This window comes from Lingula anatina, chromosome 1 (genome assembly GCF_051362555.1).
Source record: "Lingula anatina isolate TDL-2025a chromosome 1, LinAna3.0, whole genome shotgun sequence".
Lineage (NCBI taxonomy): Eukaryota > Metazoa > Brachiopoda > Lingulata > Lingulida > Lingulidae > Lingula > Lingula anatina.
The window spans coordinates 41,721,172-41,746,844 of record NC_141767.1 but is presented as its reverse complement, the minus strand read 5'-3'; the positions used below and the strand labels follow the sequence as shown (position 1 = coordinate 41,746,844).

At 36.9% G+C, this 25,673-nt stretch overlaps 3 protein-coding genes across 6 annotated transcripts in view; 2 read left to right on the top strand and 1 right to left on the bottom strand.

The window, feature by feature from the left end:
• The first annotated feature begins 1,210 nt into the window (after positions 1-1,210).
• LOC106163073 (uncharacterized) lies at positions 1,211-13,163 on the top strand. 2 transcript variants are annotated; one of them, XM_013540543.3, is made up of 10 exons: positions 1,211-1,410; positions 1,722-1,811; positions 2,569-2,913; positions 3,081-3,242; positions 3,711-3,833; positions 4,111-4,386; positions 4,786-4,902; positions 5,129-5,251; positions 5,541-6,224; positions 9,243-10,429. In XM_013540543.3, the coding sequence occupies exons 2-10, from the start codon at positions 1,763-1,765 to the stop codon at positions 9,479-9,481; spliced, it is 2,118 nt and encodes a 705-aa protein (XP_013395997.2). In that variant the 5' UTR covers positions 1,211-1,410; positions 1,722-1,762; the 3' UTR covers positions 9,482-10,429. The 2 variants fall into 2 exon arrangements, with proteins under 2 accessions (XP_013395997.2, XP_086863324.1); XM_087007198.1 differs by lacking the exon at positions 9,243-10,429 and adding an exon at positions 11,432-13,163 and having other exon boundaries at positions 1,214-1,410.
• On the bottom strand, positions 9,852-12,357 carry LOC106163079 (frataxin, mitochondrial). Its single transcript, XM_013540549.3, has 5 exons — positions 12,217-12,357; positions 11,172-11,332; positions 10,790-10,907; positions 10,410-10,507; positions 9,852-10,070 (listed from the first exon to the last, which is right to left on the bottom strand). The coding sequence occupies exons 1-5, from the start codon at positions 12,322-12,324 to the stop codon at positions 9,917-9,919; spliced, it is 639 nt and encodes a 212-aa protein (XP_013396003.2). The 5' UTR covers positions 12,325-12,357; the 3' UTR covers positions 9,852-9,916.
• Positions 13,164-14,984: 1,821 nt separating the features above from the next.
• The window catches only part of LOC106163080 (high affinity cAMP-specific and IBMX-insensitive 3',5'-cyclic phosphodiesterase 8B), a 71,327-nt gene continuing 60,638 nt past the window's right edge, over positions 14,985-25,673 (top strand). For 2 of the 3 annotated variants that reach the window (XM_013540553.3, XM_013540551.2), the window contains exons 1-2: positions 14,985-15,222; positions 21,041-21,381. In XM_013540553.3, the coding sequence (XP_013396007.1) occupies positions 21,112-21,381 (270 nt within the window). In that variant the 5' untranslated portion in view covers positions 14,985-15,222; positions 21,041-21,111. The remainder of the gene's footprint in view (positions 15,223-21,040; positions 21,382-25,673) is intronic. The other variant, XM_013540552.3, reaches the window with a different exon arrangement.

Below are 25,673 nucleotides of genomic sequence, written 5' to 3'. Positions count from 1 at the left end.
TGTCTCCCCCATCGTAGTCATCGTCATTAACATTATTATCACCATTATCGCTTTTCCAACCCATTTGCCGTGTGCATCCAAAAGCGTGTCGCCATTTATTCTTATTTCAAAATTGTAATTACCTGTATTTCTTGAAAATGAAGGGGAACTTGCTTCCAAGATGGCTTTAAATATTTGGCTCGTCAATTCAATACCCTTATACCAACGCCTAGAGAAAGTTGTCAAGATAATTAAAGGCTGTCCTTGTTAGGAGAGAAAATTGACACCTCCATGCAAGAAAACTGGATGTGCGACAATCAATTACATATATGACCCCGCAGCTTCTTCCAACCAATTGACCAATCTAAATCTGAATAGAAAGGTCACCGATAAGCTACTTGAAAGAAGTACAGAATATTTGTAAGTTTTTCTCTGATGCATTAAATCAAATATATAAATCACATTTTTGAAGTCTGTTTTCTTTCTTTTTTTTTTTGTGAAAACAAAAAGTAAGAGGGAAATTTTCGAAGCATATTAAAATTATTTTGAAATACCAATCATTATCGAGGGACCTATACATCTTTGACTAGGGCATGTCTTACAGGGTCTTTCAACAGTAACGACCACGCATGCTGTTCAAGACGAGTTTTGAATTTTTATATCAAAACAGAAACATGCAGATTGGAAAAAGTACCCGCAGTCCATGATGCCATGATGCTATGGCCTCGCTGCAGTAGTTGCGACAATGTAGTATTTTGTAGGATTTTGTGTAGGATATTTTGGTCCTGACTGCAATCAATCATCTTCATTGCGAAACTCCTTGAATCATTAAATAATTCAACAATCTTTGGAAATCGTGCATTGTCAAACTCATGCAAAGGCAGAAAGAATAGTGTGTGTGCCTTTTGAAGAAGGGGTTGGACTTTTTTCTACACATATTACATAAACACACACACATAAAAAATATAAGTTTCCTCTGAAAATGCTAGCTGGGTAGAAAACAAACGTTAGAATATTCGGACTTGAGAAATTTCAAAGACAGGATGCACAACAGGAGAATACCGAAGCCTTTGTCTTCATGTTTATATAAATTGCCCCTTTGAAAATATATGGCTTCATCTCCATCCAGCTGTAAGAAATGTCTGCCAATTATCTTTGTCAAAGCAAGCGGCCTAACGAGTCCAAGCCATGGTCAGGTTGAAGATTTTACCTGAGATAAAATCTATTGAGAGATAGATGCTCACGGTTAGTTGACCATCGTTTTCGATCCTGTGTGTTATCTTCTCTTACATCTTCATTGTGAAGCCGAAAAACAATCGGGTGCTGGGGCGTTGTGACCTAGAGGAAAAGGAGGGACATAAACCAGCTGGTGCGTCATTCTGGCTTGACTGCAGACACGACAAGAGGCGAAAGGTAGTCCTATCTGATGAGGTCAGTCTCAAATTTTATGTTTCTATCCTCTATTTTTCTTCATCAAACGGTATATGAACAGAAGTTGAATTGTGTCTGTATCCTTATGCATTAATGCATTATTGGATATCATAGTCGTTTGGTCGCCATGTAAGGGGTCTATCTAAGGGTGTTTTCCACCTTTCTCGATCTTGCTCAGTGCCCAAACTATTTCAGAAAGAAGTTACCCCAGGCACATACAGGGTGTTATTTTTCATCCTGGTAATTTTAGTTATGAAAATAGGTACAATGTCCAACTGCTCATAGTTTCTTCACTTTTCTTGACTTTTTAGAATTGGTCCACTGCACAATTTAGCGTAATAATTTCACAGCCATGAGACTGCGAGAGATATGGCTGGCCAGCGCTTTATGTATCGCTATTGGTAAGTGTGATCTTGCTAATTAACCATCAGATTTGTTCTTCATTAAATTCTCATTTCTGTTGCCATATCCACAAGTCAATTTGCGACATGTTTGAGACATGTCTGAGACGTTCGCAATTCTCGTGAGATGCCTCAGTGTTCGGACTAATATGAGGAGGTACTATCCTCTACCAGGCCCACAGATTAATTTTCACTGAATATTTACGCAAATGTCTCCGGCTAATTCATGACGATTTTCTCTGCCGTGCCAGAAACAGTATTAGTCAGAAATACATCCGTGAGTATGTAGTGAAAAATCAATCTGTGGCCCGGGTAGATAGAGTGTTAGTGAGCACCATTTGCCAGATCAGATATGGGCTCAAATAGCACTCATTCACTCAAAATCATTATCTTACCGGTACAAAGGAGGGTTGGGGGGGGGGGTAAAATAATTACACAGAGGCACAGAACTCCAAGAAGCATGCTTTATGTGCTCAGTTTTGCAGTATACTATCGGCACCTGGGAGAGATGAACTGTGAGAGAGATGGACAACGTCCATCTTTTCGAAATGGTGGACCTGCTAGAATATGGGATTCAGCGACTCGGTGCAAATCATGAATATCGTAACAACCTAAAATTGCACAAACCGCTTACCCTTCACCAAAGTTCACATCTTACTATCACGTAAACAAACTTTTTTAAAAGATTACAACGTGATCCCTTCGATATTGTTTTAACCTAAGCCTTAAACTTGAAAACATCGCTCTGGTTATCTAGGCAGGGGCCAGGGACCAACAGGACCGACTGGGCCCACAGGTCCGGACGGACTGGATGGACTTGACGGCATAGGTGGGTTGCCGGGGCCAGCGGGGCCTACTGGAGCCACGGGTCCTGCAGGGTTAACGGGAATGAAGGGGGCTATTGGTGCATCAGGAGTGGACGGTAGAGACGGAAATCCGGGTCCCCAAGGACCTCCTGGCCCAAAAGGTGATGTTGGTATGAAGGGAGCGGTTGGTGTAACAGGACCGACTGGCTTGAATGGACTTCCTGGATTGGATGGAGTAGACGGGGTTCCTGGCACACCCGGAGTGAATGGGACGGCTGGAGCAACGGGAGCTACAGGTGAGCTGCACGCAAGGTATTTATCAAAAATAAAAAGACTTTACAGAAAGCAAAAATTTTGTGAAGATACCCAATTGGCGTTATGCTGTTCACCCTCTCACTTAAACACACAGTCTAAGTAGTTTCAAACGAAACACTACAGACGACCCACATTAATATCGTTTTAGGTCCGCAAGGTTTAAAAGGAGACACGGGGGTTATGGGGCCCCCAGGTAACACGGGTCAGACGGGTTCTGTAGGACCCACGGGGCCCACTGGGCCGACAGGAGAGAAGGGGGATTCTGGTGAGAGTATTGTAGGACCAACCGGACCAACAGGCTCTGTTACTAGTAAGTAGTCGTTCAAAATACTTTTAAGGTAATTTGTATGCAAGAAACATTTTGAGTATTTTACACATGTCCATACAACGGAATGTGTCGTCGTGAGGCGTAACATACAAATTCATTTAAACATTCAGTGGGCGTGTACCGTTGATTCTCCGTTCGCAAGAATAACAACACCAATGGCTTCAGTGTTCCATTCATTAGTCTCCTTCGCAAGCAGTTATTTTTTGAATGAGTCTACTTTCACTTCTGGTCGATTACTTACAGTTTAGTGACACAAAACAACAATCATGATAGAAGTAAAGTACTAACATTTTTGTGCTCTAGACTGGTTTCTAATAAAGCATCATTCCACACCTCTCTCTCTAGAAATACTAAAATTTTTTGTTATAAAAGAAAAGGGCAAGGATAACGGCGCTAAAGAATTGGGCTGAATTTGTCACAACTAACTTATTTTCAAAACTTTTTCTCCAGACATAAACGAGTGTGCGGCAGATAACGGTGCCTGTGGACAAGTATGTATAGATACGGCAGATGGCCATTACTGCTCCTGTCGCCCTGGATACAGACTGGTGCCGCAAATTTCCGATTGCCTGGGTAATTCATAATATTTTTAAATTAAAATGTGAAAATCTTAATTAATTACCTCTGCCAGGGATGCAGGTAACGGTGTCATCGGCGTTAGTTTATTTTCGTTTGTTTATTGACAAAGTATTTCAATACTGTCGTTTAATTAATTTATTTCATTTGTGCTTTCTATTTCATTTGTATTTCTTTCTTCATTCTTTTTCAAATAATTAAATTGGCTGTGCACCAAAGGAACTTTTAAAAAACATTTCTGTATTTACTTATTTTTCAAATGTAATTTTTTCAGAATACGTAGACTGCACATACACTGAAATACCAGCCACCCAGCTCCTTGGTCACAGCAAGATATCAAGAGGAATAGCATCAGTAGAAGCCTGCCAAGCTTTGTGTGACGCAGAAAATACGTTTATCTGTCAGTCTGTTCAATTTGTTTTAACAACCTTTGATTCCTTCTCGTCTGGTGACTGTGTGCTCTCCACGTCTACAATACGCACGACAGTCCAAGAGAATGTGATTAGCAATGACAATGTTACTCTTTTCGAGCGATCGTGTTATACGAACGGTAAGTAAATAAGAATGAAATAATCTGTATTATTTCAATAAAAATAAAGCGTTTTTTTATTGATAACTGTTATACGATTTTTATTGATAACTTGTGTGAAGTGTATAAAAACAAAAAGGACAAAATTTTATATCGAACTTTTGGGAATGCTGATGAAATTAAAGGGAAAAGTTACTGTCATCCTTTAAAAGAGAAAAGTATGAAAAAATCCCTTAGATCATCAGATTCCTTAGAATGCAGTGGAGGTCGCCAAAATATACTTGCCGTTTTCCGGCTTTTAGTACGCGAACTCCCCAAAAGTATTTATTTTTATTAAGAATATTTCCTTGCAAATTTATAACTGAAACATCAAATAGTTTGTACAAAGGTCCCATTTGAAATTGGGTGTTTTCTTTTCAGTAACGGACACGTCTTCTTTTCGCTGTGTGGGCACAAGTGCACATGGCGGCGAACCAATCTGCGTGTGCAAGGCGCTCCAAGGTGTTAACGAACTTTTAAATGGAACCGAATGCACAAGTGAGTGATTATTTTTTTAATATTAGAATAGTCTTACATCGTGCCAAGAAATTTCTCATATTTTTTTTCTGAGAGCAACTCCACTGTCAGGCTAATCGCTCGTGAGCAGATTAAAATAAAAAAAAAAAACATTTAACTAGTGTGGTCCAGCAAAACACTAAAGAAAGTATGTCCCAAGATCAGTGCATCTTCATTAAAAGATTCATTCATAAATGATATTTTACAGACGTAAACGAATGTTTTGAGCGCAATGGCGGATGTGATCAATTCTGTATAGACACAGCGGGTAGCTATCGTTGTGAGTGCGAGTCGGGCTACAATCTGGCAGACAACGGACAAACATGCACAGGTAAGAGTTAAAGTTCTTTTCAAAAATGTGATTGCCATGGACTTTAGAAAAGTTGTAAAAATACCAAATATCATGATTTATTGCATGAAAGGTATCCCTATTGAATGTATATGCTTATCCTCCTGTACAGTCTGAGCAATGTAAAAAATGCACCTTGTTTTTTATGAAATGAGCACTACGAAATTGTTATAGCTTTTTTGATGTGGCAAGAGTTGTGAAACCTCTCTCGGGTGTGTGTTGTGTTTTTAGAAAACTTGAATAGTTTCTAACATGTTTTAATTCTTTACAGATGTCGACGAGTGTGAATCTGCAGAATCACCATGTAATGATGATGAAACCTGTATAAATACTTTTGGAAGCTACGCCTGCCTGTCCACCAACTCTTCCTCATCCAAAAAAAGCAAACACAGGCATCCCAGACCTCCACACACTCCTCGACCAGGGCATCCCACCCCTCCCCGCACTCCTCGACCAGGGCACCCCACCCCTCCCCGCACTCCTCGACCAGGGCACCCCACCCCTCCCCGCACTCCTCGACCAGGCCACCCCACCCCTCCCCGCACTCCTCGACCAGGGCACCCCACCCCTCCCCGCACTCCTCGACCAGGGCACCCCACCCCTCCCCATACTCCACGACCAGGGCATCACAGAATACCCCATACTCCTCGACCAGGGTCCAAGGGGCATCACAAAACTCCTCGACTAGGGCCTGGCAGACATCCCCATATTCAAGATTCATTTGCTAACAGCAGTGATAGCAGTAATTCTTCATTAGCGTCCCCTGGATCTCCACATTCTCATGGGCCAAAGGCTGCTGGATCTCCCCATTCACATGAACCAGGGCCTACTAGGTCTCCCTATTCACATGGACCAGGGCCTGCCAGATCTCCCCATTCAGATGGACCGGGGCCCACCAGATCTCCCCAGCCTCATGGAGACAGGTCTCTGGGGTCTCATGATGACTATGTATCAGGTATGATGGGATATCACCAAAGTAATAATTGCACTGAAGTTGCATTCAAGGTTAACCTAGTAGAGGTTTTAAATATGTTTCTACAGAATTATGTTTTAAGGGCAGACAAAATCTAAGATAATAAAATTTGAATATGCATATTACAGTATTACAGAGATTTTTTTAATACAGCTAAAATGTCCATTTAAAGGTTAAAAATTGCAAATCTTTCATAGCTTTTGACTTAATAAAAAACAGACTCATGTCTGATTTCCATAATATTTTATTATCAATATGTTAACATTCACTTCCTTCATTTTAACAATGCATTAACTTTATCCATGCATCAAACACAAACACAAACTAGAGGATCAGAGAGGCGATACCGCCTCCAAATATTGTACCACCAGCTGGAGCAAGCTCATTCATGTAGACCCCCACATACACAAAATAAGGGACACAGCCACCAGTTTTGTGCTTGACAAGCTGTAAAAATGCAATCAACAAGAATTTTTAAACTATTGCAAAAAATATATATGGTACAATCAAATTTAAGTTCTTCGTAAGGTAGGTCAAGGGTCAATTTCTCTGCCAGTTTTGGAGATAAAAGGGAAGCAAAATTTGCAAAGTTCAGTTTATGGTGAAAAGTAGGTCAAAGGTCAATTTTAAGGTCACATTTAGATTGCCAGTATATGACTTCCTATTCAACTTCAATAGTAACTATGGACCTATCTCTGCCAGTTTTAGAGATAAAAGGGAAGAAAAATTTGCAAAGTTCAGTTCATGGGGAAAAGTAGGTCAAAGGTCAATTTTAAGGTCACATTTAGATTGCCAGTATATGACTTCCTATTCAAGTTCAATAGTAACTACTGACCTATCTCTGCCAGTTTTGGAGATAAAAGGAAAGCAAAATTTGCAAAATTCAGTTCATGGTGTAAAGTAGGTCAAAGGTCAATTTTAAGGTCACATTTAGATTGCCAGTATATGACTTCCTATTCAAGTTCAATAGTAACTATGGACCTATCTCTGCCAGTTTTGGAGATAAAAGGGAAGAAACATTTGCAAAGTTCAGTTCATGGTGAAAAGTAGGTCAAAGGTCAATTTCAAGGTCACATTTAGATTGCCAGTATATGACTTCCTATTCAAGTTCAATAGTAACTATGGACCTATCTCTGCCAGTTTTGGAGATATATGACTTCCTATTCAAGTTCAATAGTAACTACGGACCTATCTCAGCCAGTTTTGGAGATAAAAGGAAAGCAAAATTTGCAAAATTCAGTTCATGGTGTAAAGTAGGTCAAAGGTCAATTTTAAGGTCACATTTAGATTGCCAGTATATGACTTCCTTTTCAAGTTCAATAGTAACTATGGACCTATCTCTGCCAGTTTGAGAGATAAAAGGGAAGAAAAGTTTGCAAAGTTCAGTTCATGGTGAAAAGTAGGTCAAAGGTCAATTTCAAGGTCACATTTAGATTGCCAGTATATGACTTCCTATTCAAGTTCAATAGTAACTATGGACCTATCTCTGCCAGTTTTGGAGATAAAAGGGAAGCAAATTTTGCAAAGTTCAGTTTATGGTGAAAAGTAGGTCAAAGGTCAATTTTAAGGTCACATTTAGATTGCCAGTATATGACTTCCTATTCAAGTTCAATAGTAACTACGGACCTATCTCAGCCAGTTTTGGAGATAAAAGGAAAGCAAAATTTGCAAAGTTCAGTTCATGGTGAAAAGTAGGTCAAAGGTCAATTTTAAGGTCACATATAGATTGCCAGTATATGACTTCCTATTCAAGTTCAATAGTAACTATGGACCTATCTCTGCCAGTTTTGGAGATAAAAGGGAAGAAAAATTTGCAAAGTTCAGTTCATGGTGAAAAGTAGGTCAAAGGTCAATTTCAAGGTCACATATAGATTGCCAGTATATGACTTCCTATTCAACTTCAATAGTAACTATAGACCTATCTCTGCCAGTTTTGGAGATATAAGGGACTAAATGTTATAATTTTGGAGTTACCATAATGTGCCTTAAATTTTGTACAGAAAAAATTAATTAAAATAAAGAAAATGTCATTTTGGTCAAAATTCTTGAAATAGGAGGTGCTCTGAAGTTTCAGAAGTTCAAATTTGATGAAATAATGTCATTTTTGAACACAAGTTGTCTGCTTTGCCAAGCCTAATGTTTTATTTTTCCAGAGTTCAAAATTTATTATCCATTACCGTACTGCACATTTTGCTTTTACCACCAATATGTACTTTTTGATACAGCGTAACTCGAAAACCGTATGGAATACAAAAAAACCGAGACCACTTCCAGTGTTGGGCTTTACATGCTCTACAAAATGCAAAAAAGAATGGGTCTCTAGCATTAACGGTTCCCGAATTAGAGACAGTTTTCAGTTTCCGTATCTTATGGCCGCTACTCCCGTGAAAATGCACCGATTGACCCCAAATTCATGGAGATGAAAGATGACCTGAAGGGTAACACTTTCCAATAATATTATTGGTTAAGTCTGTGTGGTGTCTGAATAACAGGGCAAAAAAATTTTTTTTCGTAAAAAATTTCATTTTTTTGAAAATTTTGGCCCATTTGACCTTGAAGTAAAGGTCAAAGGTCAAATCCAAGGGTATATTTGAAATCTACACATATGACTTTTGGAAAGCCGTCTATAGAAATTTTTCCCATAACTCCTTCCGTAGGGTAGATAATTAGCATTTAATTTTGCCATTTTTAGACAAGGGTGCATTGCAATGAGTGCCACACCCAGACCCCAATACCGACAAAGCCCAAATTTTACGTGGAACGAGTTGAGATTATAGGTGACCTAAATCCATGAGATGGGTACGGGGGGCCTTACCGTCTAGGAGGAGAAGCGGTAACGGTAGCCGTCCGGCGGAGCCGGCGGAGCCGGCGGAACCGGCGGAGCCGGCGGAGCCGGCGGAACGATCCGGACGGGACCGAAACCATGTGTACCGCCAGCGCTAACGCTGGTGGTACAATTAACAGCCAAGTCAACTTTTTTTCCACCTATTTAAATTGTAGGGTCAGGTGGGCCAGGTGCACACCAAAGTCTGCATGGCAATAACACAGACCAGAGAGCACAGCCAACACTGGTGGTATCAGAATTGGAGAATATCCACCAAATGTACAGTGGTCTGCTGGGTTGGGTGACTGTCTTATCATTTACTGTGGTGATGATGATATGTATGAACTTACTTTTCTGGAGAAAAATGACACAGTTGAAAAGCATTCTTGATGATTCTACTTTATCCAAGACGTGATATCTTCAGTTTTAGTTTTAAATTGATTATAAATGCTTTCCAAAGTGTTTTATCAAAAAGATGTAAATGTAATATTTCAGTTTTAAAAGCAATGGAACAGTTTTAGCAGATTTTTTACTTGTGACATCTTTTAGTTTAAAAGTACTTATATTTTTTAAAAGCATAAATCAGCCAAAGTAATACAATGTTTTTAAAGCATTTTCACTGGAAAATATCTTGTAAGAAGCTTTACTTCTACTCAATTTTCTCAAGCAAAAAAGGAACCAAAATTAACAATGCCACAAAAAATCCAAGTGAAAGTGCCATTTCAATTTTACAAAGACCACTGACATTCATCATATACCTATTGTATGAAGAATCAAAAGATAAGTTTGGCAAAATCAACCTGAATTTAATCTCTATCCAGTGTCTCAAAGAAGGTTCAACAAATTTTCATCATCCATCAGATGTTTTAGAAAATGCACAGCTTGAGAAGTCCACCTCTGTCTCTAGTGCTGCAGAAAATTCTTTGCTTAACAGTTCATGTAGACTTATGCCATCATGTTTGTATATCCAGACTCCATTGACAAGGTCGTATCTTTTAGGGCCACTAGAAAATAATCATTGTAAATATGTACAAGATCTTTAATGTGTGTGTGTGTGTGTGTGCACGCGTGCACGTGTGCAAAATGTACATGATCTTTTAGATGTGTTTATGTGTGTAAGTTAGGCAAAATATGTCAGATATTTGTATGATGTACAATCAAAAACTGAATAGGCATTTTAATCTTTTGTAACTCAGAATTATGGAATGTATTTTACAACATTTGTAATTTGATATCATTTTACAAACATCATTTTTAAGTTTCTCTAGTGTAGATGAATGTAATGTAATAAATTAATAAATTATAACTAACAAGGTGTCTGGTGCTTGTATCATAAAAATTACCTTGAAGGTGAAGAAAGCCATATTTGCTTGTTTGGAGTTTGTTTATTGATCACATAAGTACCGATACGGTCTCCCATGTTTATCGTCAGTACTCCATTCTGAAATTTAAAAAATTAATTAAATTAACTTTTTATTACTATTAGGTGACTTTATCATATAAATATCTTTAGAAAGAAGAAACATCCATTTGTGTCATTTTATTACATTATATCATAATATATATATGTCTACAATTACATTATAACTGTTTTCAAATTAAGACTGCTGATTTTTTTTATTAATTTTAAATAACTCCAAAACTGCCCTTTGTACCAAATGAAGATATCACAAAATAAAAAGGAAAAAAAATAATTGATTTGAAGTGAATAATATATACTTACATTAAAGCCAACATCATAATCTGGATGAGTAAATCCACTTTCTGACAATTCGTCTAAAAACTCTGTCAAGGAATGAAGAGTTTCATCTGCTATATGATTATATGACAGTTCTGTTAATCTTAAAGAGAAAAATCAAAATGAAGAGAAATGTATCTCCTTATAACAAGTTACATGTTAAGTTAATAATTGGGTCCCTATATGAAGTAAATTATCATAGTGACAGACTTTGTGTATTGAGATTCATGTAACTCAAAGAACAATTAGTAATAATCATCATGTAGTAATAACCATGTATGTTATGTTCGAATGAAATAGTAGAATGCATATACTGCTGCAATATAATAATATAATAATCAATTCACACTAGTAAAGAAATACTCACTCCTCTGATGTAGCATCATCAGCTCCTGAGGTTTTGTCTCTATACTGCCAGAACCAGGGAAAAGTTTGTTTAACAGGGTATCTAAAACTTCTTAGTTCTGTGCTGGCTTGTTTCAAGTACCTTTCTTTGTGACATGACAGGCAACAAAAGCCACAGTTGGTCTGAAGTGCAAAGTGAATGACATTTAAAAGCAGTTGTGCTGTCAAGGAAGGCAGTAATTTGAGTTTTCTGATCATAACTCACACACTTGACATTTTTAGGACACATTCAGAAGATCGGACTAGGGTACACTTCAGAATAGATGATCCGAGGACTAACTGATCCGCCAACTAAATATGGTCAACCACACTTCAAAAGCGATGTCGCTAATTCCATGATGATCTCACCACCTCTACACACGCCATCGCCATAGGGGCCCAGCAATAAAACCTCGGAGTCAAGATTTTCTAATGGGAGTTATTATAAACTCCAGGGCCAAAAATCTGACATATTTCTTGCCTTAAACAGCTTTAATAAACAGCTATTGCAGGCCCTTAAGCCATAATTTGGGATGAACAATTGTGTACAGAAGGCGAATGTCTGACCATGGAAAAGGGGGAGTCATTTTCCAGATTTCCCCAATTTACAGGTATCGATAGGCTGGGAACCCTGGTAATTTTATAAACCTTGAATTAAGCATATGGGTCTACTTTGGGCACAATGGTACTTGTACTAATTGGTGCAGCAGCAGTTAGTAATTGCAGTTAAAGACATTCGTTCACTTGAACACCAGATTCCTAATGAAGAATGTGGCCGAGGGGAGGGGACAGACTCCTTTCACTACTATTCTTAGGGTCTCCTGCGTATTGGATATCTGTAATATATACACGTCATTTGGAGAAGTGAAATCCACAACGAAAGAGAAACAAAATGGTTGTCGGTGGCTAGATCTACAAGTAAAACTTAAAGTATACCCGGGCGTAATGGTATTCTAATTCCTATAATGGCATATAGACTCTTACAGCCATCTGATTAAGCCATGACAATATTTCACACTGTTATGTACCTGCTTACGTAGTGTCATCCTGCCCTTGTCGTGCAATAACACTTGTCTCACTGCTTTGAATTTGCTGCCAGCAGAAGTCATCACTGGTAATCTAAGAGACGAAGTCATGTTTTGATATTTTGATGCCGACACATTGCAAGTAGCAGACCGCACTTATCATATGGCATATTCTCATTGGCCCAACTCGGGGCATTGCGTTAGATGTGCGAGCAGCTTCGCTGTGCTCTGTAGGCACAAAAATTTATGTGCTTCAGCCAGCCAATTTGTTCTAAATCACAATATGTTCGCCCTCTCGGAAAAAGGATAAACTTTTATGTTACTTATTGCAACAAAGAGAATTGAATAGAGTATAATTCTTTATTGATAAATGCTTTCACAAATAGGCCTAAGGTACCAGGGGCGGATCCAGGATTATTTGAAGGGAAGTGGGGGGTGGGGGTCCGCGGATGCGAAGCCGACCCCCCCCCCCCCCCCCGCCCCCATTGGCGGTGGGCCCCGAATTTTTTTGGGATTTTAGAGGGCGAACAGTGCCATTTGGTACGGCTTACTACAAATCAGCTAGTCAAAATTCTAATTTCAAGAGGGGAATAGGCCTATCAGTGTGATTTTTTTTAGAAACTGAAGGGGGGGGGGGGGTCGGGACCCCCCTGAGTGACCCCCCCCCCCCTCTAAATCTCTAAACTGGGTACAATCATCGGATCATGAACTTTAACTCTAACTATATCAAATAGATGAGGAGATAAATAAATAGATATCAGCACAATTATATGTAGGCCTATACATGTAGTAGACCCCTATACAGTGTACATATGAATGATTATAAAGCATTTTATAATCACACTTTATGTTAGGTTTGATACACTTGCCGGATCACTAGCTCTCAGTGAGTGGATCGCACCCTAACATCAGGTGTTATCAGAATAATAAAAGCAAAATGATAAACAATAGTTATAAAAATTATATAGAATTGATGACTAAACCTAAGATCAATTTTGAGTATTAGGCTACCAGTGTGAGAAGTAACTTTATGTTCATTTTCCCAGGTCCCATTAGGCTTTGAAGAGCTCATCGGTATCATTTACATTTACGTAAGAAAGAGGCATCGGAGGTAATCAAATGCAAACTTATTCTGAAATGCTCGAAATCGGATTTTCTATGCTTTGATAGACAGGCAGTTGCTAGAAAATTGATTACAGGACTGGGTGAAAGTGAGGGTGGATGCGTGGAATCATCAAAAATTTAACGCGAAAGAAGGATCACAGAGGGTACAAACAGAGAGAGGGTAGATTAGTGATCACAGTTCACGGGAATAAAATGATCAGTTAACAAATTCACGGGAGTGTGATGCACACCCCCCCCCCCCCCCAAAAAAAAAGGTTAAATGATATGAACGTTTCACGCATCTCGGGACATAAAAAGTGGATTTTCTGCAATTTTACCAAGGTAAGCCTGTCTTTAGGTAACTTTTGATCTATTCAAGAGCGCTGAGAAAATTGCGATGTATAAACTCATTTCAAGATTATATTATTTCTCCGTCTTCTTTGCGAGATTGTCTCGATCGGAATTGGATAATTGAAACTAATAAGACCCCTTAAATATTGTAGATTCTAATCTGTAAACGATTTAAGATATGGTACAGAGATGAAGGAAAAATGTTTAAATTTTCAGGAAACTTTTATTAAAATTTTTACAACAGAAAAAGGCAAATGGTCAACGCGTGACCTTTACCTTCTTTGTAGATAGAATTTTTTTGTAATGAGATATATGAATATATGAATTTAGCATTTGGCCAAACTTTATCAAGTAAAAATACCTGTTTTACTAGCAGACGTGTCACATTTGCTTTCACACCTGTATCCTCATATTATTGGATTCCCGTTCAGGCCTTCCCAACTACCAGACTCGGCACCTAAGGGCCCAGAATTAACCGGTATATATCAGACCACGCTACCCGTTTTCAAGGTGTGTGTCAGATCGCATTTCGGAGTATCATACCTAAGAACAAATTTTGTAGCACGACTTCGGGCTCATCCACGCTCGGCTGAACAACCTTAAACTGTACTCTTACTTTAGAGTACTTTATTTTATTGTCTCTATGGGGATATATGGGGACTTTATGACATTCGGTTTGAATGATTTAACCACTTTTGATAGGGCTTTTTTTGCATTGTATTAGATTAAAGTGGCAGGCTAAGGTTCATCTAGGTGGCTTTCAAATTAATGCACCTGGTTTTAAAATCATATAGCGATTTTACGACAATCGTTTACTATCCAATCAAGGTGACAGCCGAGCATGCCAGGGCTCATCCTATCGGTGTTCTGGCTGATACTCCGAAATGCGATCTGACACACACCTTGAAAACGGGAAGTGTGGTCTGATATACCGGTTAATTCTGGATCCTTAGGTGCCGAGTCTGGTAGTTGGGTAGGCCTGCCGTTCAAAATCTGAAAAGCAGATTTTTAAAATACACCTGATATGGATAGGGCACCAACGCCAACTAATAAAAGCAATATTATAGGCTACCTATATAGGCATAGTTAAAACTTTTCCGTTGGAAACAGCTGTGAACACCTGTTCAATTAGGTGTTAACCAAGGCTGATCACTAACGACCAGTCATTTGACTCCTTATCAAGATTGTTTTAGAACAATTTTATCCGGTACTTGTATTCTGTTAACTCAGCGATGGACGTCATCATATCGCACTATGACAACGTCGTGCATACAATAACTTAATAAGTCATGCCAAGAACGGCATAATTTATCGAAAACCATGTTACGGGCACACAAACTTTGAGCCTTTCTACAATCAGATCAGATCAAATATCGATTAGAAGCCTTTTCGTCAATCTTAAAAAGACCACGCACACTGTAGGCCTTCAAAGAGGCCTGTGTAATCAATCACTCGTTTGTCGTCGAAGCTGGCACCACGTGATTCCATGCGCTAGATTTCAAGAGGTCTTCGAGGCAACGAGTTATTCCTGTGAGGTGGCGTTGCAGAACAAAGGTAATAAAAAAGCGATTGTAAATGACTCCAACTTGGTGTAATACACTGGGCAGTGCGCGGTGGGTATAAGTAACTTTTGGAACAGTGCTGTTTTCAAACCAGCCGTCAAAATTACGGAAGGTAGGATGATTAGCGTGGAGTATTGTTTTCTCCGTGTTTCATTCTGACCACTGTGACACGAAAGCGTCTGTGTCATTGAACTATTCCTTGATTTATCAGACTTCTTCGAAGAAAGGTAGTTGATCACACTGCAAGTGCCGTTGTCGGGTGTGTGCATGTTTTCAGATACAGGTACGTGACATGTCAATTACACATGCCGCAGTGCTCGAATGATCAAAAAGGAATGCCGGTGCTGAAAACTGCTCAAGTTGATCTTAATGTAACAGGAATATTAAGACAAAAGCAGAAAATCTTGCAAAATTATCAGAAGGAACTTGCAGTTTTAACTTAAAAAATGTCGGTGGTAGATATGTTTACAGTGAGCTGAGAAAGTACGTATGGTTTAGCAGGTGAACTGACAGAGAAACTCATACAGGTAGGTTTACGGTTCCGACAGTTATTGGTTAATGTTGTGTGAACAAATACGTGTTGCTATTAGGTTTGATGTTATCGTAAGGCTGTTCAGATCAATCGAATGTTTGTTTTGATATAGAGCCAAGACACCTGAAGCTTTCTCCAATTGATAAGAAGTAATGGTGATATTGTTGAGGTTGTGTCAATTTGTGACCATATTCATTTTGGCACATAAATAATATGTATTTGAATTCCTCCATGATATAACTCTGTGATATTCAATATCTTTTCTATATTAATTTGTGACTTTGAGCAATGTCTTCACTACCAAAAAAGATTAGTTTGGGTATTATTAACTAAATTTAAGATAGTTTTTACATGAAACTTTATGCCTTTCAAATATTATGAGAGCCAAGCTAGGTTATCGCTTGGGTGAAAATTTGCTGTAATATTATTGGTAAAAGAAATTTAAGGTTTATTTTAAAAAAAAATATATATAAGTTAGTAAATTTCCAAACAAACTTATTTGAATAGCATAGACTTAGATCGAAGTCACCACATAATTTTATTTTGCTTAGCAAAAATGAGGGTTACAGGGTGGGGCTGGGGGTTGGGGTGGTGGTGGTTGGTTTAAATGAGTTACTGCAAAAGTACTTTCATTTTAATGTTAATAGCATTTAATATATTTTGTTTATACTTGTACAGATATATCATATTTTTGTGTCAAGTTGTTATGTATTTTCAGTTTTCCTTCTTTCTTGGAAAAAGATACTACTTTCCCCTCATATTTACGGTCTAAAAATGATTTTATATGTCATATTTCTGTGGTTAAGGATGTTTTCCTTTGAATATAACCAACTTTTAACCCTCCTTTCCTGACACTCGCCATCACTCAGTAACAATCTGGGAAAATTAAGAAGTCTTCAACCTTCACTTAAGCGTGGGTTTTTCAAATTCTGCAATCAACTTTTAGCACTAATTTCCAGATTGTTGACAGGTGAAGAGGTTCAACAGGAGGTGATAAATTAGATTGTTATTATTATAATTAATTTTTTTTGGCAACATTAATTCATGGCATTTATCTGTTTAAATAAAAATGTTACTTATTTAGTTAAATTCAACAAGAGTATTTTTTGTACTTTTATTTTAAAAAAATGTGTGTTTAAAATGTTTAGGTGGACTTCAGGCCTCATAAATGATAATTTCTGTTTGCAATCATGAGCCTCGATCATTTGAGCAGGAATCATCAATAAAGGACTATACTAGAACTAGATTTCATTGCAAAGTGTTACAATTAGTAGCCACTGGCATGCACAGCATGAAAAAGCCCAAAATCCCTGCCCAACTTTCATCAGAATCTCTAGCTATACACATAGAGGTTCTTTATCTCAATATCAAACTCTATTTTCAATGTGGCAGAAGATACAAAAAACTGGTTGTTAATTAGAGCTTTCAAAGATGCTGTACCTAGTCAAAAAAAATTTCATCTAGCTCTTTCTATTTCTTTGACAAAAGAGCTACACCAATAACCAATAAAGTGGCTACATAGAGCTATATTGGCAGAATTTGAGGAGGAGAGTGATGTTAGTTGTAGTGAACACTCAAAGCTTGGACGAGACCAAATATGTTAGTAGTGTGGAAAATGCATAGAAGCTTAAGAGTTTACTTTGCAATGACCACAGTGGTGTTGTCAAATTGATTCAATTACTGTTTCCACCAACTTACGAATATATCTGTTTCCATGGATTTACATTATCATAAAAATAATTTAAAAAATGAATAAAGTCACAAATCAAGTTGAACTAATATATTTCTTTAATTTTAGGCCAATAGCCAGGAGGCTTCAGGGGTTCGAAAGAACTGCCTTTTTGTCAGGAAAAGGCCCATTCTGGGTAAAATTTGATCTAGGTACACAAAGGTTTCATTGAAAAAGGTCCACTTTTTGAAATTGCTGGCTATGGGTCTGAATTTGCTATTTATACCACATATCAATGCTGCAGAAATGCACTCTTGACAATCTCTGACACATACGGAACATACTGAGAATGGTTAGGTTAGTGGATTAATGGTTTGTGGATTGTAGTCCAATGCTTGTGGCCCCTAATTTTACAGTTGTGCCATAGAATGGTGGTTCGAGTTGTAAATTTGGGCATTCGTGCTCACAAATCTTAGGCTCGAGTCAGCAAACAGCTAATCCGTTTGTATAGGCCTGGACTTACTACAAGGGATCTATTTATGGCATTAAAGGTCACATTCACAACGAGTTGAGCCAGGCTTTACAAATCCTGGGGACTAAATATGGAGGACGTCCATGAAAGAAAAAACGCCTAATCTTTTAATAGTCTCACACGCCTCTCACACGCTTCCCCATGTGTCATCCCAATGGAGCCGAGATTTAATGACTGTCCCCCCCCCAGGGATGTGTGGGGAGGCGTGTGAGAGGTGGAGAGACTATTAAAAGATTAGGCGGTTTTTCTTTCATGTACGACCGCCATATTTAGTCCCCAGGATTTGTAAAGCCTAGCTCAAGTCGTTGTGAATGTGATCAAAGACTGCTGGAATACTGTTTTCAGGGAAAGTCAATTAAAAGAAATAGCCCCTACTTGTCACTCCTTGACGTAGTCAAAGCAGGATTTGTCTTGCCACAGGCAAATGCTAAATCTGAATGAATTCTCTGAATCAAATCAAAAGTTGTTATGAAGGACAGGGCATCTCTGGGAGAATCCACTGTTGTTGGTCTGTGTATATTGAAAGAAATTAGTCTGATTTCATGATCAACTTGAGTGGTCTCCTTAGAAGATGCCAGTCACAAAGGAACTGAAATTATTTGTCAGGTAATCCTGTGCAGAACATCAGTTAAGTAAGACTAGATGAAGAAAAGCTTGAGCTAGATAGACCAGAAAATGAGGAGAGACAAAGCAGAGCAGCAGAAAAAACTGATTGCTAAATTTGCATGAATAAAAGTGACAATTAGCAAAGAATGAGGAAGAATTGGCTGAAAAGGAATAGGCAGGAAGGCAAGTGTTGACATCGTGCACAACCATGAGTGAACATGGCAACCATGGTGCTTGACACAGTCAAAGCTATCCAAATGTGGCAAGACATATAAGCTGAAATTCAAAGAGATCAAATGAAGATTGTCTGGATTTATTAAACATTTGAATAGTTGTTCAAAATACTAAATAATAATAAATAAATAAATAAGAGAAATAAACAATTTTGGGATCTTTTTCAACTCTAATATTTACAAAACAACTATCACTAAACAGAATTCGAAAACTCGCTTTCTCTGTTTCTCTCTCACACACACAAAAGCATTTTAAGACCACATTCTCAGCAATTTAGCTTCTTCAGAAATGATTGCATGCAGATATGACCCTCTAAGCAAGGTAGCATGTAAGGTATATAAAAAAATTACAAGGTTTCCCTGGATCTGTTTTTGTTTCCATTATCCTGGAACAGATCTGACATAAACATGTAAGCTAATTTTATAACCTAGTGTGGATTCAAGAACTCTTATTTGAATGCTTTTATTTAGAAAATAACACTCTTGATTGGGTCTTAATAATATGAAATCCAGCAGCCACTATTGGTACATGTGGAATTTCTGACAAATATTTTCTGTTTGAAAAATAACAAATAGACATCTGAAACAGCTAGATGTTTTACAAAAAAAAAAAAAAAAAAAAAAAGAAAAAAAAATTAACTATAAGTTATAACCATATTTGAAAGATGAATTAAATGAAAAATAAACAAATATAAAACACAAATCAAGAAGAAAGTGAAGTCAACATCAAACAGTAGTGTCATAGCACCTACACATGTATGTTCTACCTGGACAGTTGTTACGTATGATTATGGAAGCTTGGTGAACAAATTGCCTGGCAAGATACTTAACAGATAGGATTTGATGAGTCACTTTTACTGCATATGCCCAGAATCATTTTGATTATTAGAGATATAACAATAGTTGCTGAAAGAAATTGACATGTGCTATTGACGTCATTGCCTTACCACAAGTAGCTATAGTTATTGTTTCATGCAGTGGAGTCCATTTATGTTACTTTGACTCTCTTTTGCTGTATAACTATGGAGTCCAAAAATTTTTTTTTATCTGATATCAGCATAAATGGTGCAGAAAGGTGAAATGCATTTAAAACAGAAATTATAGTTTGGTTTGTGATTTTTTTTTTTTGGAAGACTCCATAATAATAATAATAATAATAATAATAAATGTTGTTGTTGATGTTGTAGTTGATGTTGTATCAATAATTTTGGGACTTAAAAGCAAATATATGCACTTAATAACAGCCTTGTTGCTTCATTTTTGGATTTAGACATGCTTTAAATTATATTCGTCCATGACTACCCTTAACTTTTGACTTAAATTATTTTACTCTGGTTAAATAAAGAGTATTGGATTGAATGAACGCTAATAAGAGCACAGAAAGTGATTTCTAAATGTTATGAGACGAATATAAACTTAACTGATGTGCTAGTCACCTAGTCTTACATAATGTGTGGAAATAATGTTCCTTAGGTGCAAAATGCAGTTCTGAAGAAGGATGGGCAAATATTGAATCCCCATAAGTGCCATATTCAAAGGTTTCCTGGCAACTTGTCCTTGTATTTTATGGGTTTGCCTATGTCTACTTACATTTGACTTTAATCATCATTGTGGTTGCATGGTGATCCAGCATAATGAAAAGAGGTTATAGTTTTTTTTACAATGTATGAAAAAAAAGTACCATGGTTGTCAGGTCTGATGAGTACCAGCTTCATCATTTTTAAATGCTATTTTGGTTATGCAAATTTCATGGTTCCTTAGGAGTAAGACCAATGTATAGTTCAAAGACCTATCATATGTATAGTTGAAAGACTTTTACTGGTGCTGTCTGTTAGGCTACAATTGCCATTGTTGCAGTGAACTTTAAACCAAAATGCTGCAGAAGGACAAATAAGTGGGCATGTATGGAAATTTAAAAATGTGGTCAGTGTTTAAGCTTTGGGACTCATGGAGCTAATGTTTGGATGCGATCAAAGAGGAAGAAATTATATTAAGATTTAACTTTTCTGTTTCATGATATGATTTTAGAATTAACGGGAAACAATAATGTGACAGACACTGAATGAAATAAATTATATATGCTGAATTTTTGTCTCCATTAGAAGAAAAAAATCATAGATGATATTAATGCCAGTTGGTGACCTATATCAAAAAGCCACACAATTTTATAATATGACAGTAATTTAAAACCTGATGTGTAATCTGTTGTAACTTCCTTTTTATTTTATCTTCATACAGATGATCCTTCAGAAACTCCACAAGATAGAAGGTGAAATTGTACTTGGACTTTTGAGTTTATAAAAACTGCAATGGGTTGTGCCCCAAGTCTCCACTCCACTCGCACAGGGGTCCTTTTGTGTAAAGACGCTGAAGATTCTAATTCTGCCAAATACAGCAGTTCCCAGGCGCAGTCCCAGTTCCAAGTCATCAAGACCGAGTCCCATTCAGACCAACCCTCAAGTGGCACAATCTCCTTCACTAGTTCATCAAATAAAAGTAAAGTTGGGCCTTCAGAAATGGTGGCAAGCATGAGTCTTAAAGAACATACAGAACACCGAGGGAAAAGACTGGCTGTCAAGGTAAGATGGTGGAAATTGAATATTACTTGCATTACAGTACATGTACATGCATGAATTTTTAAAAATTGTCCAGGGCTTTGAATTATACACTGTACATCTTTATGTTATGACCATAATGATGTCTTTCAGAAATCTCACGTAATTTTATATTTTTGTTGCTTTTTGTGAACTGAGCTTATTGTTCTCTGACATAAAAGCTCAAAAGAGCCAAAATTGTACTTCTATATGAATATTTATCACAAATACTTTTGATATTTCTGGGAATCTGTGATTTATAAAAATTTCTGATTTGGAACAGCCACTTGTAATTTTACCTACTTTCTGTGAATATGGGAAAGGAAAATCACTCCAGCTTGATATAGATGGACAGTAATTTTAGAAATAGTCCTGTAGTTTATACTTAGAATATGAATTTGAATTTATACTTAACCTTGAATCATACTAAAATCTGACATTCATGTTTTGTCTAGTTGTTCCCTTCAGTCTGTTGGTGGTAAACTGATTATGTGCCCACCTTTAACTGTATGGATTTTTCATAAGGTAATGTGAAAATAAATTGCCTTTGAACAAAGGTGACATCTTTTCATTGAAAAAAAAAAAAAACATGACTTAAGACATAGGGAAATCATTTCCACCTGCCTGCCAATCTCAAATGTGAAAATCTGTATGAAAATAGCCCTGATTACAGATATTGTATTGAAGATTACATGAGATTTTGCTATATATCATCAGGTGGCCAGAATGAAGTCAAGCCATGAATTTATACATCATCTCTGAAAAAAATACAAGGCCTTGCTTGTGAGAAGCAGGGAAGAAGAGAGAAGGGTGCTTTAATGAGACAATTAAAGATTTCATGAAACTACATATTCAGAGCCTTATAAAAGGCAACAACATATCTGAAGTATGAAATTGAACAGAGCTCTATTAAAATCCCTCCTCCCCCTTATAAATCTTGGTACACCTGAATACCACTGGCATGCCTAACCAGCTCTTTCTTGTGGTGATTGTTTGAGAGTACATGTTTGAGAGTACATGTTTGATAGTACATGTATATGAAGAAATGGCGATTTTAAAATATTATAATATGAAATTTCATTAGATTAAATGTGGTCAGAAATTTTTTTAAATGATCTGGAAAAGGCTTTTTTATGTATCAAACTGAAATACTGAAAAGGTGAATTTGACATTGACCATAGTGGGACATTCAGGTATTGAAAATGGGATCAAAAGCCCATTTTTGTACAACAATTCAGATTAATTCAACTAATTTGAGGACGCCTTAATCAAATACTGGATATTACCTTAACATGTAGCCAATATTTGGCTTTGTTATACAATATTAGGAGAATAGATCTGAGTTGACAGATTATGCAGAATCTGCTCCTTAGCTCTGATCAAACATTTGTCTTACTACTTGACCTGGCAGATGAAAAGCAAATCCACAACTGATGAAAATTGAACCACAGAACGGCCCTTGTAGAGCAGTTAAGATATCTGTGTAAGTAGACTCTGACATCTGGTTTTAAATTAGACCAGTTGTAACTACATCTCAGCTTGCAGTATGTTCATTGCGTAGACTAAAAAACTAAAAAAAAGTAATGTCTCTGAGTAGAAATGAATTAAATTTTCAGAGACTCTTTATCTATTCTGTGACCAAGTTCATTTCTTTCATTAAGCTCGTATATGAAGAAAAAAGTGCCCCACAGATTTGTTGCACCTGTAGAAGTCTAATCTTTGTGTTAATGATTGACTGAAATCTTTTATATGCAGACCCCTTATAATTCAATAACCTGTCTGCATGTTTTTCTTTTTTCATTTTATTTTTGTTTTCTTCCCCCTATTTGTTTGTATATTTGTCAGTTGTGCTGGCTAGTTAGTTAAGTAACTTAATTAAATTTGTCATGTCTGAAAGTTGGGATGGTGCTTTTTTTCTGTCTTAACATGTTCAATTTCTGAAGATTGATCATTGCTTACTCATATAGGATAATACCAGTGTTATGATAAGTCATCAATTTAAAACATGATGTGCTGATAGGGTTATATATACATATTTCATGGTGGGTCTGAAAAACCACAAAAAATTGTGAACAGTGATAAATATATTACTTCTTATGGACAGGGCAAACTTGTTGCTGAGGTGAAAAGTACTGAAAGTACTGTACTGTATTAAGAATAAGATTTTAGACTCTTTCACCATTGATTGTTGTCTAGATGTTAATAAATGTTCTTTTGAATTTCTTTGTTAAATGTATGTTTATGTGCCATCTTTGACAAGTAATTTTCTATTTAATCTGGTGTCATTACACTTAGTTCTACAGATTTGTAGATAAGGTTGTTGACTGTTGAACAGACACTTGCATTCTGCCATCTTGTCCATCAGCCATCATAATTCTGTAGCCTGCATGTCCACTGGCTGATATGTCATGTAGATAATTGGAAAGATATAATTAAGCCAAGCTCAATGAAAGATCATCTTGACATAAAATGTTCTAAGGAATGTTGGATATAATTAAATTGCTAATCTACCAAGTATTGTGACTCTGTAAATTGCAGTCCAAATTTACTTCAAGCAATAAATTGCCATGAGAAAGGAGGTGACATTTTTGTTTGTGCCATTTGCATTATTATTACAGTCTTCTACATGTATCATTTGATTGAATCTGAATGTCCATGAATGCTTACTGTGTTGTCTTAAATATAAGATAATAAATCTAAGGACTTATAGCTTGGGGAATCAGTGGCAGAAATTATCAAGTTCATCATAGAAGGCTGCGCTGCACAAAACTTAAGCTGTGGTTTAGGATAAAGATGCATGTATGAGGTCTTTAATAACTGCATGCACACGTAAACCTGGGTTATCTCATACCTGTTTGTGCAAAATAATTATTGATTAAGCTATCTAGGGAACATTTCTCCCTGTCTTTTTAATATGAATGACAAATGTCAGAAGGTAGTTAAAGATCAGTTTACCTCTATAGATTATAACAACTGTTCAGCGTTCTTCACACTGGAACGCAAACTTTGTACGGATTGCATCTATGAAAATAAATGGCCAATCAAGCATCGAGTGCAATGCCAAATGAGGAATTAAGAAGCACCATCCAAAATGATTCTAAAAATTGCATTGTGAATTCATTTTGCAACCACTTGCCCAGTATGCAACTATTGTATTCTAGAAAAGATACTGACCTTATCAAGTGAAAATGCAAAAATCCATGATATTATTATCAGGTACCGCTGATCATGTGACCAGCCCCTCAGGACAACTGATACTCAAATTTGGTGGTAACCAATTGCAATGCCGCATTAATGCATAATCTTGAAAGTCTGGTATTAGATTTATTTTTTTCTTATGTGATATCAATATATCTAATGGATGAATCAGAAGATTCAACCTCTTGTTGTATTTAAGATGCGTAAAAAAGAAAAACTCATCAATACGCAGGTCTGATTGGCACTGAAATTAGGTGCAGGTGTATCATGATTTATATCAGTATGACTTCCAGTTACTTTTGGTTACATTGTTTCCTGACCCCTGTAACCACCATCCTCAACATTTAAGGAGAAAAGGAATAAACGCAAATAAAGCGAATTACAATCAGTCACTTTGGTCCATGTCTTCAACGCCACTTTTCTGTGACAATGGCAAACGAAATGGTGAACGATATTGAGGTAGATTTGAATTCCATACAATGCTAAATGACATGTTTATTTTTATGAACCATACTGTCTCAGTCCATAGTATTTTGCAATAAAAGTCACATTTTACACACGTTAAGGTTGAAAAAATACACCTTTAGGCTGTGTTGAGCTAGACATCAAGATTGAGAGCAAATGGTAAATTTGGACACTGACGTTGGGAAAGAAGTCCAAGGAAATTGTCTTTACCATTAATTAAAAAATATGCATATGAATATTGCACATGCAGTCATGTTGTTGATAACAAAGGACTGTTGGATTTAGTTGGCCTAGCAACCATTTCAATGTTGAAGACTTATGGAAACATCTAAGTCACTCAGCACATTTTCTTAGAAAAAAGTATGTGTACTCTGTTTATTATCTCAGTGCCGACATTAAAGTCTTACATGCTGTAATAAAGACAAAACAGTATAAGTGAATGATTCTTGTGGTGGATGAAAATATTTCAAAGCTGTTAATTAATTTAACAACAACAGCAAAGTAATAATAAATGGTGCTGAAAATGGGTTATAGTTTTTTCTTTTTTATAAAGGGGACTTTCAAAAGTATGAGGTTATTACAAGGTTAGAACGAAAACTTGCCTCAAAAAAGTA